Source organism: Labrus mixtus, chromosome 13 (assembly GCF_963584025.1).
Source record: "Labrus mixtus chromosome 13, fLabMix1.1, whole genome shotgun sequence".
Taxonomy (NCBI): Eukaryota; Metazoa; Chordata; class Actinopteri; order Labriformes; family Labridae; genus Labrus; species Labrus mixtus.
This window is the reverse complement of record NC_083624.1, coordinates 4,349,325-4,367,875: the sequence shown is the minus strand read 5'-3', so window position 1 is coordinate 4,367,875 and position 18,551 is coordinate 4,349,325. Positions and strand designations below refer to the sequence as shown.

General features: G+C 43.8%; 1 protein-coding gene across 19 annotated transcripts in view; it reads left to right on the top strand.

The window, feature by feature from the left end:
- The window catches only part of mycbp2 (MYC binding protein 2), a 73,173-nt gene extending 54,863 nt beyond the window's left edge, over positions 1–18,310 (top strand). For 11 of the 19 annotated variants that reach the window (XM_061053228.1, XM_061053220.1, XM_061053223.1 and 8 more), the window contains 29 exons: positions 34–216; positions 2,699–4,333; positions 4,437–4,606; positions 4,706–4,953; positions 5,056–5,223; positions 6,136–6,305; positions 6,394–6,593; positions 7,262–7,411; positions 7,512–7,672; positions 8,009–8,165; positions 8,307–8,531; positions 8,679–8,744; positions 9,412–9,651; positions 9,778–9,867; positions 9,953–10,033; positions 10,133–10,399; positions 10,647–10,930; positions 11,029–11,125; positions 11,264–11,383; positions 11,508–11,609; positions 11,712–11,840; positions 11,969–12,101; positions 12,272–12,375; positions 13,795–13,983; positions 14,081–14,188; positions 14,429–14,638; positions 14,725–14,832; positions 16,668–16,833; positions 16,958–18,310. In XM_061053228.1, coding sequence (XP_060909211.1) covers positions 34–216; positions 2,699–4,333; positions 4,437–4,606; positions 4,706–4,953; positions 5,056–5,223; positions 6,136–6,305; positions 6,394–6,593; positions 7,262–7,411; positions 7,512–7,672; positions 8,009–8,165; positions 8,307–8,531; positions 8,679–8,744; positions 9,412–9,651; positions 9,778–9,867; positions 9,953–10,033; positions 10,133–10,399; positions 10,647–10,930; positions 11,029–11,125; positions 11,264–11,383; positions 11,508–11,609; positions 11,712–11,840; positions 11,969–12,101; positions 12,272–12,375; positions 13,795–13,983; positions 14,081–14,188; positions 14,429–14,638; positions 14,725–14,832; positions 16,668–16,833; positions 16,958–17,073 — 6,077 coding nt within the window. In that variant the 3' untranslated portion in view covers positions 17,074–18,310. The remainder of the gene's footprint in view (positions 1–33; positions 217–2,698; positions 4,334–4,436; positions 4,607–4,705; positions 4,954–5,055; positions 5,224–6,135; positions 6,306–6,393; positions 6,594–7,261; positions 7,412–7,511; positions 7,673–8,008; positions 8,166–8,306; positions 8,532–8,678; positions 8,745–9,411; positions 9,652–9,777; positions 9,868–9,952; positions 10,034–10,132; positions 10,400–10,646; positions 10,931–11,028; positions 11,126–11,263; positions 11,384–11,507; positions 11,610–11,711; positions 11,841–11,968; positions 12,102–12,271; positions 12,376–13,794; positions 13,984–14,080; positions 14,189–14,428; positions 14,639–14,724; positions 14,833–16,667; positions 16,834–16,957) is intronic. The other 8 variants (XM_061053237.1, XM_061053231.1, XM_061053235.1 and 5 more) reach the window with 5 other exon arrangements.
- Positions 18,311–18,551: the final 241 nt, after the last annotated feature.

Below are 18,551 nucleotides of genomic sequence, written 5' to 3'. Positions count from 1 at the left end.
GTTTTTCCCCATCCTCTGTCTCCATGTTTGCAGGTGACCGGCTGAGCGCCATACTGAATTCCATTCAGTCTGGGCCCTTCCTCTCAGCAGCTCCCTCCTCCTCCTCCGTATTTGAGCAAGCCGCCCAACCTCCTCCCTCCTCCTCCCTTGTCCACAGCCCATTTGTGTTTGGACAATCCCCCTCCCAACTGTCTCAGCCACAACCACAGCTTCTGAGTAAGTCTGTCCTGCTTTCTGACAGCGCTTGCTTTGCAAAGGTGTCGAACCTTTTCCTTTCTGTTTTGTTCTATAATGATTCTATAGGTGATGTTTGACACAGGACACACCATATTATGTTCTATTATACAACAATATACTTAACAAGCTACGGTGTCTATTTTTAAATGTTTGAATCTTGATTTTAAAGAACAAACCAAGGGAAAACCACCTTGTCATGCACTAACTGGAGTTTTTAGAAAACAAGATTTCAAACTTTAATCCCAGACTAAACGTCTTGTTAAAGGTATATTCCTTGTGCTGTAATAAGCTAAGTCGCTTATTTTTTCTGCTTGCTCTCTTGTTCAGTCAGCTTTCTCTTGTTTTTCTCATCTTTTTCTTTGCTGCTTTAATGTGAGATCTGCATATTTCATCCTTGATTAACAACTTGTGTCATTTTCTGCCTCAACCAGCCAGAGCTTCACCGCAAAAATGACAAAATAGTGGTTAGGTCCTCTTATAAAAATCAGCTTTATCATGGAATTATAAAAAAAATGAGTTTTCTGGGTTATTCAAATACAATTTAAACGACTTTATGTAAAAACAGGATCAAATACAGTGTTTGTGTGTGTGTACATTTTCCAGCCTGTGTAGCTCTCTTTTCTCCCTGTCGACTTCTTCTTCGTATTGCTACTGTCTTTCTTGGTTTTGTGAATCTTTTTTTTAATTTTTTATACGGTGGTCATTTCTTTACAGAGCTCCAGAAGGTGTCTCAAAGATCTAAAAAAAAAAAAAAGAGCAAATTTCTTTGCTTCAATTTGTGGATTTACCACACAGTTCACTTATCACATTCGTGTCATGTCATCAGTCTTGCCCTATGTTTACTCTCTATAGATTGCTTCAATTACTTTCTTTGATCTATGAACATGATGCATATAATTAAGCATTAGGCTGTGAAAAACAATGGATTTTTGTCTCTGAGATCCTTTAAATCTACTCAACACAAAAAGGATTTGTGTGCCATAAAGTGGAGCGAATCCTAAATGTTTTGTTGTTGTGACAAAGATGGAAACTTTCATCTGGTGGCATCCCAAATGTTCCGCATGAGGGGAGGAAACAAACTACATATATGATATGAAACTGATAGCACAAACACCTCCTGGGCTATGTACTCTCTCTGTTCTTTCTCTATAAGTGATCCTCTCTACATTTCTGTTTCATTAATCTTTGTCATTACTCTTTACATTTTACCTTTAAATCTTTATTTCCTATTTCACCTTCATGACTTGCCTCTCTGTGCTTCCTGTCTTTCTCTCTGTGGCGTCCCTCTTGCATTTCAATGCTTCCTTTTTTTATTTTTTTTTTATTACCTGCTCCACTGTTTTCCGCTGTAGATGGTTCATCTCGCAGCCTTGCTTCTCGTGAGCGCGTGCACAAAAGCAGCGTGTCAGTGGCTGGGCATGGCACTGCTCTCTCATCTGTCGCTCTCAGGCAAAAGGGTGGGTAATCACAGCATGCAATGCATCCCTCAGACTGAACAGAGGGTGGGAAGGAACTCCAGAAAAAACAACAAAAAAAACCAAAAACTTTATTTATCCTTGGGGAACTTCATTAGTGTACAAATATCAGTATGAATAAAGTTTGCATACATGACAGCAGAGCAAAAGAACACACACACACACACACACACATCACAAACAGCATCTATAGAACAATTAACAGTGGTGAGTGAAGCTTGGACGACTTAACAAATAATGTACAACAAATACAAAATAAATAGTGCTTATATGGTGTTAAAAATGAATAACCATTGATGAGGCAAGTTGTAAATTTAAACATAATAAATAAGCAGGGAAATGTTTGGAAAATTATAAATTAATGGTGTTAATATTAAAAAGAGAAATCAGCCACTCATCTGTCTGAGTCTGTTGGACGCAACCTGTTCAAAGATCTGAAGGGTTTCTCTGTTAGCTCTAAAACTGTGGCCCTTCAGTAAGACTTGTCTTAACGCATAAGAAAAATGGATGAAAGCTAATGACTCCAAATGTGTGTCTGTGGCTACTAGACTTCTTGTCAATTCAACTTTTGGAATCCCAATCACTAAGGCTGGATTCTGTATTAGCGGTAGAGGTCTAGAGGCCTGGTCTGGCATCCATCGTTCATCAGCTTTTTCCATAACCCACCAGCTGTCTTCATCCATTCAAGAGTTTATCCTGTACAAAAGTAGACGGACAAAGTTGTGGGAGATATTCCCCAGCTGGTAAATTAAAAGTCTTCAATAATAATAATAATAATCAGAAAATATATCACTCACTCTTTTCTATGAGAATCAGTTTTCTGTCTTTCTTCCTTTCATTTCATTTAACCTTCTAGATTCAATGCTCCAGTGTTTTATTTTATGCAGGTTTTGATTTTTTTGTGTGTAGAGTGAAATGGCCACATGTTAACCCGTAATTAAGTCCACTTTTGTGGTGTAACAATTTTTTAAATTATTAACGTTTAGGCGAGCGAGGGAACCTGATGTCCGGTGCGCGGCCCATGTCTCCAGCCTCCAAACACCGACAGGAGAACCGCTCGCCCAAACAGGAGGGGCGAGGAAGCCGCTCCTCCGAGCAGAGCAGGACTAAGACGGGGGAAGGCGGACTCTCAGCGAGCGAAGCCCTCATCCTCCGCTCAGACACGGGCAAGCTGAGGTCGGACTCTCACAGCCGCTCCCACTCGCCCAATCACAACACCCTGCAGGCCCTGAAGGCTGACGGGAGGAACTCTGGACTGCGCGCCGAGTCGCCAAACCCTGGCTCTCGCTCCTCCTCCCCCAAGCAGAAGAGCGTTTCCTCCTCAGGCAGGTCTAGTCCCTCCAGCACCTCCTCCCAGAACTCCTCCTCAACCCACCATGACAAGAACACCCCACCTAAAGTCAGCCCTTCAAAAGCACGGCTGGACCCTCCCCGGGAGCGGTCCAAATCAGATTCATACACTCTTGATCCAGACACACTAAGAAAGAAGAAGGTTCCGCTCACAGAGCCGCTTCGGGGCAGATCTACCTCTCCCAAACCCAAACTCTCTCCTAAAGATCCAAACAAAGGAATGCATAATAATGCAGAGAATCGGGTTCCTTCCCCCCATGTGACCCAAGAAAACCTTCACAGCGAGGTGGTGGAGGTGTGCTGCTCCAGTGCTCTCCTCTCAAACGAGGAGGGCAACGATGAGAACTTGGAGGCCCAAAATAACGACGAGGGGTCATGCAAGGTGCACTTCAGCATCGGCAAAGCCCCCGTCAAAGAGGAGCTGGAGAGCCGCTCGTCGCCCAAGGTCAGCCGCAAAACCTCCAGCCGACACGCGCGCCCCAAAAAGGACAAATCGGGGCCTCTGTTTAAAGGGGAGAGCACGTCGAGGGTCACAGAACCCGCCAAACAGGCCATGTCTCCGTCTGTGGCCGAGTGCGCACGGGCTGTCTTTGCGGCTTTCCTGTGGCACGAAGGTATCGTCCACGACGCGATGGCCTGCTCGTCCTTCCTCAAGTTCAACCCCGACTTAACCAAAGAGCACGCCCCCATCCGCAGCTCCCTGGGAGGACAGGGCGCCGAGGAGAAGGAGAGCAAGTTGAAGAACCGCCACTCCTTAGAGATTTCCTCGGCGCTCAACATGTTCAACATTGCACCGCACGGGCCCGACATCTCCAAAATGGGAAGCATCAACAAGAACAAGGTGCTCTCCATGCTGAAGGAGCCCCCGCTGCCGGAGAAGTGCGAGGACGGGAAGGGAGAGGCCGCGTCCTACGAGATGACGTCTCATCCGTCCATGAGGGCGAAGTCCATCCTGCCGTTGACGCTGCAGCATCTGGTGGCGTTCTGGGAGGACATCTCCATGGCCACGATAAAGGCGGCCACTCAGAACATGATCTTCCCCAGCCCGGGCTCCAGCGCGATCCTGAAGAAGAAGGAGCACGAGAAGGACGGCAAGAAGTCGAAGAAGGAGAAGAAGAAACGGGAGAAGGCGGAGGTGCGTCCGAGGGGGAATCTGTTCGGCGAGATGGCACAGCTAGCCATGGGTGGACCCGAGAAAGACACTATCTGTGAGCTGTGTGGGGAGTCTCATCCTTACCCTGTCACCTACCACATGAGACAGGCTCACCCAGGTAAGAACAGAGGGACTTTTTTTTTTTTTTTGGTACTAACCATGATCTCCCGAATTTTAATCAGTGCCTTTAACGTTCTGTTCTTCGTGAATTTGTTTGTCAGGTTGCGGCCGCTACGCTGGAGGCCAGGGCTACAACAGCATCGGACACTTCTGCGGCGGCTGGGCAGGGAACTGTGGAGACGGAGGCATCGGGGGCAGCACCTGGTACCTCGTGTGTGATCGCTGTCGGGAGAAATACCTGAGAGAGAAACAGACTGCAGCCAGGGAAAAGGTAGCGTCCTGATGCTAGTCTTTGGTTGCTTGGATATGTGCTACTGTATCCCGCTTTTTAAAAGATTCTGACTTCCTGCTTGTGTTTTTATTTCTCCAGGTGAAGCAGTCCAGGAAGAAACCTCTGCAGGTGAAGACTCCACGAGCTCTGCCCACCATGGAGGCCCACCAGGTGATCCGGGCAAACGCTTTGTTCCTGCTCTCCCTCAGCAGTGCTGCCGAGCCCAGCATGCTGTGTCACCATCCACCCCGGCCGCTTCACTCCCAGCTGCTCCCCAGCCTGAAGGAGGGCGTGTCAGACGAAATCCCGAACAAAATGGGCTGTCTGTACCTTCAGACCCTCGCAAGGTAAGCTCAGTTATTCACTTTTTTTTTTACAGATCAGTTACCTGCAGAAACATGTCGCCTTCATAAAAGATTTGCGACCTCTCTCCTCTCGTCCCTCAACAGGCAACACACCGAGAACTTTGGGGCCTACCAGGATGATAACCTCTTCCAGGACGAGATGAGGTATTTGCGATCGACGTCCGTTCCCGCGCCTTATATTTCAGTCACCCCTGACGCCTGTCCAAATGTGTTTGAGGAACCAGAGAGCAACATGAAATCAATGCCCCCTAGGTAACACTTCATAGTACTATGCTTTTAATCACTTCCCATCTCCCTTTGTGTGCATGCTGACACAACGAGTACATTTCAAACTGACTTCTCGTTACAGATGTTCTCATTCACCATCTTCTTCTTTGTACACATGACACAGAACTTCGCGCATGCATGATATCAAGTCATGGTCGATCGGCGTTATATTGACTTTTTCCACACTGACGAATAAATAAAAGGAACAGCCAAGAAGAACATGTGGTTTCCTCTTCTGTTAGATTTTGACACCGGCTATCTCCTCGGACCGCTACAGAGATTCAGAGCTAACATTTAGTTTAGAATACGTCCTCCAAAATAAATTATTTTAGCGACTGTACGGCACTTTATTTGACTAAATCCACTTTCCTGTTCTGTGTGTCTGAACTGTTTCAGCCTCTGGCTCAGTGTGGTTGAAGTACAGTACCTGTTTTACACTTGAGCTGGATTTTGTCTGTATTTCTCATGTTGTCCATTGTGTATCTGTTGTTTCCTGTCTCCTGCTGCAGATCTAATGTCCTCTTGTTTGAAGTCCATTGTTATGCCTTGTTATCTGGCCACCTTTAACTTGTCTTGTACAAAAGAGTTTTCTTGCTCCATTCATACTTTCAGACTCATTTAGGTGTTTTCATAAAGAAAAAGAGATAACTACGTTATGAAAGAAGCCTTAACAAGGTGGTTTATTGTATCTTCTTTTCTCCTTTTCAACATAAAATTCCTTCAGTATCTCCTTTAATGAATACACATAGGGGATTTCTTTTTTTTTGTCAGTACACTTTTTTTATTTTCTACAAAACCTAAACAATTATTCAAGGGTTATATCAACAGTCTGAAGTGTTGATGCCATTGAATTGCAGGGCTAAACAATAAGAGTCTTTTTTTTTTTTGCCATTACTGACTGTCTTTCAGTCTGGAGACCAGCCCCATCACAGACAGCGACACGGCCAAACGAACAGTGTTCCAGAGGTCTTACTCGGTCGTGGCGTCGGAGTACGACAAGCAGCACTCGCCTTCACCAGCTCGGGTGAAAGCCGTGCCCAGACGCAGGGTGCACAGTGGAGATGCAGGTAATTATTCCACACCATGACAGGAGCGTTACACCTTTAAGAGAATAAGAGCATCCAGTGTAACCTCTAACCTCTCGTCTCGTTACAGAGGTGGGATCTTCGCTGCTACGGCACCCGTCTCCTGAGCTCTCCCGGCTGATCTCGGCTCACGGCTCCCTCAGTAAAGGGGAGAGGAACTTCCAGTGGCCCGTCCTCGCCTTTGTCATCCAGCATCACGACCTGGAGGGCCTGGAGGTGGCCATGAGGCATGCACTGAGAAAGTCTGCCTGCAGGGTGTTTGCCATGGAGGTAAATTATCTATTTAAATCTCACAGCTCAGACTAGTTGTATTTAGCCGTCTGTGCAGCAATCTGTGTTCTGGGTATTGTTTGATTATCAATGAAATATCAGTGCATAGTAGGGATGTTGTTAGCTACTACTTTCAATTCAATTCAATTCAATTTTTATTTGTATAGCGTCAACTCATAACAAGTGTTATCTCGAGACACTTTACAAGAAGCAGGTAAAAAGACCTTACTCATTGCTATGTTACAAAGACTACTACTTTACTACTCTTAGTCAATAGAACAGAAATTTAAATTCCAACAAGTCTAAAGTAAAGAAACAATCAGAAAACAGTCAAAATCGAAGACGGCACTTAGAGCCATCGTATAAAAATAATGATTTGTTTAGCCGACCTGTAAATCTGGTGCAGACTAGCGAGGGGGACGATGTTTGAGTCTTATATTGACTAGTAGCGCACATCATTAGTACATAGCTTATACGATAAGATAAGATAAAACTTTATTAATCACGTTGAACATCCTTGAAGAAGGTAAATAAAAAGTCAAAGAACGATGTGGAGCAGCTGTAGCAAGCTGCTGCCTGTTGCGGCACCAGAACAGGAAGACAGGCTTTTACTATGCACAGTATTGAGACTAATTAGTGATTTTTTTTTTTTGTTGTGTCCCCTTCAGGCTTTCAACTGGCTGCTGTGCAATGTGATTCAGACCACCTCCCTGCACGACATCCTCTGGCATTTCGTAGCATCTCTCACCCCATCTCCCTTTGAACCCGAGGATGAGGAGGACGATGAGAACAAAGGGAACAAGGAAGTTGTTGAACAGGTATTGGGCTAGTCAGAGTTTACATGAAAGCAGTAATACTTTTTTTCCCCATGTCTGTGCATTTTCTAATAACGCTCAATTCCACTCGTGCGTCCTACAGGAAAGAGACCTCGGCGTGTGTGAACATCCTCTGTCAGACATCGTTATCGCCGGGGAGGCAGCTCATCCTCTCCCCCACACCTTCCACCGACTCCTCCAGACCATCTCTGACCTCATGATGTCACTTCCCAGCGGGAGTTCACTTCAACAGATGGCACTTAGGTACAGTTTGAGAATTGCCGGAGGCCGATACCAACCCAGAATGAATCACTTAAAGAGATCTACTTCATTGTCTTTGCACGTCCAATGCAATGACATTAATTTTGGCAGCACTTTGAACTATTTTCTGAACTGCCAAGACAGTGTAACGATTTATTAATAGTAATAAATCAAATTACCGTGGGACATTCTGCTATTTTTTTTTAATTTTAGGGACCAGTTATACATGTTTCCACTATTCAAGTGAAATTAAAAGCAATAATGTATGAAATATCTCCTACCTCTTGCTCTTTCTTGGGTTCTAAGTTAACACATTCTCTTGATGATTTATTCTATCAGGTGCTGGAGTCTCAAGTTCAAGCAGTCCGACCACCAGTTCCTTCACCAGAGCAACGTTTTCCATCACATCAATAACATCTTGTCCAAGTCGGATGACGGAGACAGCGAGGAGAGCTTCAACATCAGTGTGCAGTCAGGCTATGAAGCAATGAGTCAGGCAAGAAAACTACCACTTATTTACTTACAAACACATCGGGGCAATCATCTGTCGGTCCTCACAGTTCAATCAGTAATGCTTTTATTGCATGAATCTGTGTTTATCTGCACGTTAACCTGACAGATGTGTGTGTGATTACAGGATCTGTGCCTGGTGACCTGTCTGAAGGATCTGACCAGCGTAGTCGACATCAAGACGTCCAGCCGCCCTGCGATGATTGGCAGCCTCACAGACGGCTCCACTGAGACCTTCTGGGAATCTGGAGATGAGGACAAGAACAAAACCAAGAGCATCACCATCAGCTGTGTGAAGGGAATAAACGCCTCCAATGTGTCTGTGCATGTGGACAACTCCAGAGACATCGGGGTAAGAGGGCAACAGAAAAACCCGACATTCATGTGTTAGTTTAAAGAGGATAAAACACAGCAAAATAGAGTTTGAATGCAATAGGCTATTAGGCAAAGTAGTGTTCGATGGATTTATTTGAATGTTTTTGTCTTGTGACATCCTCAGAACAAAGTCACATCAGTGACATTTCTGTGTGGAAAAGCAGTCGAGGACCTCTGCAGAATCAAACAGGTATGGTCAGTTTATTGTTATACCATTATAACCAGTTAAATTTGTGCTTTAATGAATGATGTTGAAGATTTTTTTTTTTTATTATTATTATTTCTTTTTATTTTAATTTTTCAAATATATCACAAAAACATAAACAACAACAGCACAAACATAGGACAGTCAGAAAGAAAACCTGTCCCTTCCTCAAATCCCCGAGCACTGGATCATCAGTAAGCCTGCAGAACAGACAATGACAAGAAGAATAAACTGACATATAAACAAATAAATAACAGACAGAAAATAATAAAATACATTTTTTTTTAAAAAACAGAAAAAAAGGAAAAAATTATAAAACAATAAAAAGGTTACATAGTTATGTTGTTAGCTGTCATATCTTCAACAAATTATAAAAATGGTTGCCAAGTGAAAATGATGTTGAAGTTTAAGGGTATTTTTTTAGTGCACACCAAATCTGGTTCACTTACATCAAATCCATGTTCAGCCTCTTTATGTGCTTTATACATTTTCAAATATAGAAATGTACTTCATATTTTCTTCACTAAATCAAGATGAATTTATCTGAAGTACTTGATGATGTATTAAGTATACGGCTGGTTGATATAGCGCTACAGTTTGCATGCTCCTTTGGCAGAACATATTCAAACGTCCTTGTTCCTTTTCATCCCAGGTTGACCTCGACTCGCGTCACATGGGCTGGGTGACGAGTGAGCTCCCTGGTGGGGATCATCATGTGATCAAGGTGGAACTGAAGGGCCCCGAGAACACCCTGAGGGTGCGCCAGGTTAAGGTCCTCGGCTGGAAAGAGGGCGAGAGCATCAAGATTCTTGGACAGATCTCAGCCAGCATGGCCCAGCAGAAGAACTGTGAGGCGGAGACTCTCCGGGTGTTTCGCCTCATCACATCACAGGTCTGTCCACTGCTTCCTACACACTCCTTAGAATCACCTGACCATGCTTTGTTTTATTATCATATTGTACTGTTGTTATACTGTTGTCTAAGACTCAAGTGTTTGCACTTTGTTGTGTTCATTTAGGTCTTTGGAAAACTTATCTGTGGAGATGCTGAGCCAACTCCTGAGCAGGAGGAGAAAAATCTGTTGTCATCACCCGAGGGAGAAGATAAGGTATGAAGTTTGACATATACTCTTTAACTGACTCCATTACTGAGTAAACCTTAAACTAACGTTTTCACCTTATTCTTTTTTATAGGCACCATCTGATGCAGACCTCAAAGAACACATGGTGGGAATCATTTTCAGCAGGAGCAAACTGACCAACCTGCAGAAACAGGTCAACAGCCATTCCCATTAAACCATTCAAACGATACCTTTTTATTCTCTTCCATCCCTTCTCCTCTAACCCTAAGCGGCGTTTTTTTTCCATTTCCAGGTGTGCGCGCACATAGTCCAGGCCATCCGCATGGAGGCCACGCGTGTGAGGGAGGAGTGGGAACACGCCATCTCCAGCAAAGAGAACGCTAACTCGCAGCCCAGCGACGACGACGCCTCCTCGGACGCTTACTGCTTCGAGCTCCTGTCCATGGTGCTCGCTCTGAGCGGCTCCAACGTGGGCCGCCAGTATCTCGCTCAGCAGCTGACGCTTATGCAAGACCTGTTTTCTCTGCTGCACACGGCTTCCCCGAGAGTACAGAGACAGGTGGGCGAGAGCACTTACACGCGGCTAGGGGAGTAGTTTGGTGTTTCAAAGATACTCTGTGGGGGTTTTCTTGTAAACAAACCAATTCATGTTCCTCAACAAAACGCCTTGGGTGTATCATAAGTTGTAACATGTACTGGTACTGTAAAAAACAAACAGTTCTTTCTGTCTTAACACATTTTTTTTTACACTGAAAAGAATAAAATCATATTCATGTTTCTCACCAGTCGTTCTCACTTCTTTTCAGGTCACATCATTGCTCAGACGTGTCCTTCCAGAGGTCACACCGGTGCGACTTGCCAGCATCATCGGGGTGAAGGCGCTTCCACCGGCAGACATCAGTGACATCATCCACTCCACGGAAAAGGGTGACTGGAACAAGCTCTGCATCCTCGACATGTTCCTGGGCTGCATCGCCAAAGCACTCACCGTGCAGCTCAAAGCCAAAGGCACCACCATCTCTGGCACGGCCGGCATGGCTGCGGGAAAGGGGGTCACTACCGTCACCCTGCCTATGATCTTCAACTCCAGGTAAGTCCCATGCCTCCAACGTTTCCTTAATTACGGAGAGATCATTAAACAACACGTATTTTGTTTGATTTCTTGTTGCCTTTTTCTGCCATTCTCAGCTACATTCGCAGAGGTGAGAGCCACTGGTGGATGAAGGGATCGACTCCTCCTCAGATAGCAGAGATCATCATCAAGCTGGTTAAAGACATGGCGGCTGTGAGTTCCTGTCGTTTAAATCTTATCTTCTCCTTTAAATCTCCACAAGCAGAATTAGATTTTGAACCAAATTTTGCGTCTCATTCGATGTTGTTTGTTGAAAGAGCACCTCTAAGACAGTTATTTTTCTGTTTTCAGGGACACCTTTCGGATGCTTGGTCCAGAGTCACCAAAAATGCAATAGCTGAGACCATCATAGCGCTGACCAAAATGGAGGAGGAGCATCGGTCGCCTGTACGCTGTATCGCCACCACAAGGGTATGGAGCCGATTCGAATGAAGTCATTACATGAAAGCATGAATCTATGTTTAAAAATGTATGTTGAAATGATGTATAATACCTGAACAGAGAATCATGTTTTGTGTCCCGTTCTGTTTTGTAGCTGTGGCTGGCTTTAGCTTCGCTGTGCGTGCTGGATCAGGACCACGTGGACAGGTTGTCATCTGGACGCTGGATGGGCAAAGATGGGCAGCAGAAGCAGATGGTGAGAGTGACAACACAGAATGAGAGCATCACTGTGAGGAAAAACAACTGGACGGATGATCAAAGGAATGACAAAATTCATTTCATGCTCTTGCATCCACAGCCCATGTGCGACAACCACGATGACGGGGAGACGGCGGCCATCATCCTGTGTAACATGTGCGGCAACCTCTGCACCGACTGCGACCGCTTCCTCCACCTGCACCGCCGCACGCGCTCCCACCAGAGACAGGTAAGAGTCGGATGGCACACCTTTTGACTTTGTCAGCATGATAAAGACTTCCAGTTAACAGCTGATTATTCAGTAGTATAAAAAGATGAGCTGGCGTTAAATCGAATCTTCTTTTTTTACGCTTTCAGGTGTTTAAGGAGGAAGAGGAGGCCATAAAGGTAGATCTCCATGAAGGCTGCGGGAGGACAAAACTTTTCTGGCTCATGGCTCTGGCAGACTCCAAGACTATGAAGGCCATGGTGGAGTTCAGAGAGCACACAGGTAACTTAGCAACAGGGACAGGAACAACACTGCGTTTTTAAGAATGAATTACTTTGATGAGAGTTTTGTAATTTCTTTAATATCGATGTCACTTTAACCTCCTCAATATCCTCAAAGCTTTCCAAACTCGATGTTTTTTCCACTCCGACACTGCTCTGTTGTTCTTTCAGGTAAACCAGCCTCCAGCAGCTCAGACGCCTGCAGGTTCTGTGGTACCAGAAATGGAACTGAGCTGTCTGCGGTAGGCAGCGTCTGCTCAGACCCGGACTGTCAGGTACTTAAAAATACTGGTGACTGTTATCGAACTAACACTGCTAGACATCCGTAGAGTCAATTAAATAATAATAATAATAACTTTATTTATATAGCACCTTTTAAAAACACACGTTTACAAAGTGCTTTGACAAACAGCAAAAACAAGAACAAACTAAACCAAACACAGAAGAACATAAACAGCAGCAAGAACATAACACATGCAAAATACTAAAAATTATTAAATACAATTCAACAGAAAAGAACCCAAAGTGCACGATACCCAACAGACATATATAACCCGACCATCACAAGAACCATCATAAGAACCCAGGCAACACAAGAACCCAACAACACGAGCTGAGACCAAGAGGAACCAAAGATTTAAAAAGATGTAAGAAACTAAAAGAGATAAAAGCAAATCAAAAGAGAACAGCAATAAGAAGGTAAGAGCAGTAAAAGAAATAGAAACAAGTGGTTAAAGGATCAAAATGTTTGCTGAGTGGGCTACTTTTTATAACAAAGAAGGTAAAGGTCTTAAAATATGTATGTTTTTGTATTTCATTAGTACACACACCTTTATTTAAACAAACAATAACAATAAACAGACCTTGAGAAATCATGGATTTTTTTGCTAACATGTATGTAAGCCTTTTGTCTGTTTTCATGTATTTCATTTATAAGCAATTGGATTCTTTTATAATTCTACACATTATTTAATTTAAAGAAAGCAGATGCATAGGTGCTTACTGAACTTGTACGTGATGTGAATCCTAGGGAGATAAAGGAATGAGGAAAAGATTTGAAGTTTTGCTGAGTAAAAAAATAAAAATTAATGTTTGTTTCTCTTTATATTTATTTTTCACACTTAAATATAATAGAAATCAAGTATATCCTCTGAAAATAACTCTGTGAGTCATGACTGTCTACAATGGGTGTAACACCCGAGTCCCACTGTCTGTGATGTTTTCAGAGTTTTCAGAGTCCTATCTTCAGTTTGTTTACATCGCCCGGACGGCCGGCTGACTCCTCCCCTCGTGTATAAAAGTTGTTTAATTGAGGGACTAGAGAAAAGAAGAATAACATACTGTACTCACTGCTTAACTGTGTTTCTAGATCACGCTCATTTCAGGTAAATTTACATGCAGTGTGAAGATACGAGCATCATAAAGACAATGCAGCGCGAGTTGTTTTGGTTTCATGCTGGTGCTCAAGGGCGACATCTGCTGGACGAAAAAATTGCATATAAAGCCTTTAAAGGAACAGTCTGTGGTGGATAGTGTGGTGGTTATTGGATGAGATGCTTCCACATACTTCAGAGCATAACAAATACCTCAACAAGACGCATTTTCTGCAAAATAAAGTTACAAAGTGAAGTATATATTCTATACGTGATGTACTTTGTTAGCCTCACCGGTTCCTCTCATATCGTCTTCCTCAGGAGTATGCTAAACTGGCCTGCAGTAAAACTCATCCCTGTGGACACCCCTGTGGAGGAGTGAAGAACGAGGAGTCCTGCCTCCCATGTCTGCACGGCTGCGACAAAAACACTGGCTGCCTGAAACAGGACGCAGATGACATGTGTATGATCTGCTTCACCGAGGCTCTCTCCGCTGCTCCTGCAGTTCAGGTAGCTTAAAAATAGAACCGATTGGTTTCCATTAGCTGGACGATTTTCAGATACTTCTACTCTCATTTAATGTTTAACCAATGTTTCTTGCCCTCAGCTGGACTGCACCCACGTGTTCCACCTCCAGTGTACTCGTCGTGTTCTCGAGAACCGCTGGCTCGGGCCCAGAATCACATTTGGGTTCATGTTGTGTCCCATTTGCAAGGTGAGATGTTACCTTAGCTGCTCTGTCTGAAGAGATGAACAGACAACAGAGACGTTGTTTCAAACATGCCCTGAAGCAGAATGAGCTCAGTTTACTTTAGCTCCTCTGACTGTGCAGTTTTTGACTGCTTTGTTCCCTGTCATCTCTTTGAATTTAATTTGACACACACACAGAAAACTCAACAGAAATAACTTCATGACCTTACGCTGATCGTTTGTTTTTTTTGTTTGTTTGCCCCAGAACAAAATCAATCACTCGGTGATAAAGGACCTGCTGGACCCCATCAAAGAGCTGTATGAGGATGTGAGGAGGAAGGCTCTGATGAGGCTGGAGTATGAGGGTCTGCATAAGAGCGAGGCAATAACTACTCCAGGAGCTCGCTTCCATAACGACCCTGCAGGATTTGCCATGAACAGATATGCATACTATGTCTGCTTCAAGTGCAAGAAGGTACACTGTGACTGTGATACTTTTTTGTTTGTTGTTGATGTGATGTGTTTAGGTGTTCAGGGTTTAATGTTTCCTCTTATTTTCAGGCGTATTTCGGGGGCGAGGCTCGCTGCGATGCGGAGGCTGGACAGGGAGATGACTACGACCCCAGTGAGCTGATCTGTGGAGCGTGCTCAGACGTCTCCAGGGCTCAGGTTGGTTGAATGATGCCAGTGGTAATACCGGCTTTACTGTGGCTAGTTTAAAGAAAGAATTTAACCCTTTTCACACGTACAGAAATCTCCTGAAAAACTCCGGAGATTTGGCTACCCGGAGGTTCTTTAGGCTATGTGAGAACGCAAACAGAGTTTCTCCGGCCAGACCTCTAGTATTTTATCCGCAGAAAACCCGAGTGAGCTGATGTCTGAACGCGGCAGCATATACTCCGGAGATTTCAATTTGAGCCAATGGAAAGAGAGTGACGTTCATATACTGCCTAAAGTGTCTGCACGCGACCACTACGATCTCTGTACACGTAATTAAACGTCTGCATTCTGTGTTCTGTTCGTCAGTATGTTGTTCTCCTCTCTTTTGTGGATGTTGTCATTCCATTGGATTACACACAGCATTGATATAAAGACAAATGTTCTCATTATAACGTCATGTAGCGGACTCTGTTGCTTCGGCTGCTACTTCCGCGTTGTTTATTTATGTCACGTCTTACCTCAGGAAATCCCCCACGCCCCCCCCTCCCCTCTGACAGGGATAGCCCCCCCCCCCCTCCCGCTGTGAGGAGCATATGTGAACGACTAGGTCGGGAGAATCTCCAGAGTGGACTTCCTGTAATTATCTAGATATTATCCGGAGTGCATATGTGGGAGGGGGAAACAAAACGTTTTCTCTTTCTTACCAAGAGTTAAATGAGAATTATTTATTCACCTCTTGCATCTACATGCTCGGTGTTAAGATGGAATAACTACTTAATATTTTCTTACATCCTTTGGCGCGACTCTCATTCCCTTCATCGACACATACAGTTTTTTCACTTACTGTACATGCTCTTTGTGGGTATAAGTTTAATGCTATGTAATATTAGATAAATACTTATAATTAAGACAAGTTGGTAGTGGTGAAAACATGCATAAGATAACAGCATAAAATAGGTATGTTTAAAGAAGTTTCAAATAAAAACAGACATTTCTTACATGGTGTAAAACTCTTGCAATGGCAATTACATATACCTTGAACCTTCGATCTTCAGGCCATTAGCCTAGCTTAGCACAAAGACTGGAAACAGGGGGAAACAGCTAGCCTGGCTCCGTGCAGGGTCATTGACCTCCTTGAGTCGTGTTTTCACTGCTGTTCCTTCCATACATGAACTCCTGACTTTTTTTTTTTTAACATAATTTCAGATCTTTCAGGCTCTGATTTTATCAGGAACACATTCGTCTCACACCCCGGAGATCCTCTGTGTCTGACACACTCTCATAACTTCAAATACACCTTAGGTTTCGCTACGGGGGTGGGCAGTGTGTGTGCAGGAGGAGGAGACGGGAGCCGTTTCTGGGTTAATGTCACTATGATATGTTTCCGGACAATTACACAACACAAACAAAAATGTGGAAAACTATAAGTTGACAACTAAGACGATCAGCAGAGAGTATTAAACAAGGAGAGCCTGCTCAACGTGAAAAATGTCAACGCTTTGCCCACTCCCCCATGGTGAATGCTCCTGATTATTACCTCACCCTGACTATACACAGATGTGTTTTCAAGGGGGGGTGGCTGACAATAGTTTGAATGAAATCAAGGTGGCCCTTTGCATTTACACATGCACCTGTCCTTTACAAAGTCAGGAAATGTTCAGTAGTGAAGTGCATGTGTGAAAGGGGCTTTAGACTCCAGACTGTTTAGATCCAAACTGGTATCATCTCAGTATCTGCTGGATGAAGTATACTTCACACTAGTTTATCTGTATTTTTTTTAATTGCTGCTTTTCTGTACACAAATAGAATCCTGCCCCTGATGGCTCTTGTTTGTGTTCCCACAGATGTGCTCAAAGCATGGCACAGACTTCCTGGAGTATAAATGCCGGTACTGCTGTTCTGTGGCTGTTTTCTTCTGCTTTGGCACCACACACTTCTGCAACGCCTGCCACGATGATTTTCAGAGGATGACCAGCGTCCCGAAGGAGGAGCTGCCCCATTGTCCTGCAGGTGATGAATGATTCTGTTTACTACGCATTCAGGGAAAATGTTGAATTATACACACTACACATCACTTCCTGAAATAACTTCTCAGTAATAACTAAGTGAGGTGTTCTTGTATTTTCTGTCACAGGGCCCAAAGGCAAGCAGCTGGAGGGAACCGAGTGCCCTTTGCATGTGGTTCACCCACCAACAGGGGAGGAGTTTGCCCTGGGCTGTGGGGTGTGCAGAAACGCCCACACCTTCTAAACAAAAAGACAAAAGACTTAAACTGAAAACCAGTTCGTCTACTGTGATTTCTGGCTGATGCTGAAGCTCAGCGGTGAAAGCTTGGCTCTTGCATTCGTCAAGTCTCCTGGACACTGGACCAGGTTTCTGCTCTCACGTCAAGAGTCCTCAGGTCTGCTCTTCTACCAACATCAGTGTCCGGGCTCAGCTACGAACACGAGCTGTGGCTCCCTTTGGATGCAGAGTAACCTGAATTTAAAAAAAAAAAAAAAGGAAACAATAGAAATTTAAAAAAAGAAGAAAAAAGAAAACTTGTGACGTGTTTGCATGCGGCCGTTGTATTCCCTCGGCTTCTATAGACGTTGCACACCTCCTGATCACTGAAGTGTAACATTGAATATGAAAGGAATTTGCTTTAAGGCAACCGTGGCTCAGAGAGGGTTTAAAAAAATAAGGAACAGGCCGTATTTCCAGCTTCCTAACTATACATTTAAAATATTGTTGTATGTAAACTTTTTCGTAATCTTGTACAGTATTCTCCACTGTCAAGTGCATCATGGGTTGACGGACAAAAAAAAAGATACGTCGGTGGATAAGACTGTTAAGAATATTATGATTGGGAGGAAAATAGTGTACGATTTATCTAATCCTGTATATAATGATACTATTCAAAAATAGCTGTATTCCGAAGTTGCTACTCTTCACTTCAGTTTTGTTTGATATTCTGGGTTATGTTTTGAGCCAGAACTTTTAATGAAGTGCAATACTGGGTGTGCCTCCTATTTTGCAGCTGTTTAACCTATGGAATGTATGTCAATAAAGCCACTGTACATTTTTATACAGTAGACAGTCGTGATTCCCCCTCTTCTAAATGTCAGATTCTTTTTTTCTGTTGTCTGGAAATGAGAAGGAGGAGCCTGGCCTGCAGTGAATGGAGGTGGATGTAAATTCTATTAGCAGCTCTGTCAAAATAGTACCAAAATCTACAGTAATACAAAAACAAACAGAAGACCTCACAGTGAGACTGATTACAGCTGAGTGATTGGAGGGGGGCCAGTCTTCACACCAAATAAAATTTGTGCACCTGTAATGCTTTTCCCTTGTAGGAGGCGGGGGGGAGGGGGTGTCAGAAAAACAGAGTGATGAAAAAAAGCAGCTGCTGTTATATAAAAAGCTTAATACTTGTGAATCTGCTCTGTAATATCTGTGGTGGATGGAGTTGAATGGTAATAAACCAGGTTCTCTGTTTCGCAAAGTATACAGTGTGTCTTTTAATGAGTGTTGACATTTTTATTTAACTATATACTACAGCTGTGGGCCAAGTGATTCTTTTATATAAAAGTATAATGGTGCCAAACGTAGTAAAATGTTTGAATGGTTCATGTTCACATCAATTCTGTAAATACTTTTGCTGTGCGGCTCTGCAGAGACGAGGATGTATTACTCGAGGTGCCAAACTGCTAAACTTATTGTCAGGTCTCCTCCAGATTCTCCTGATT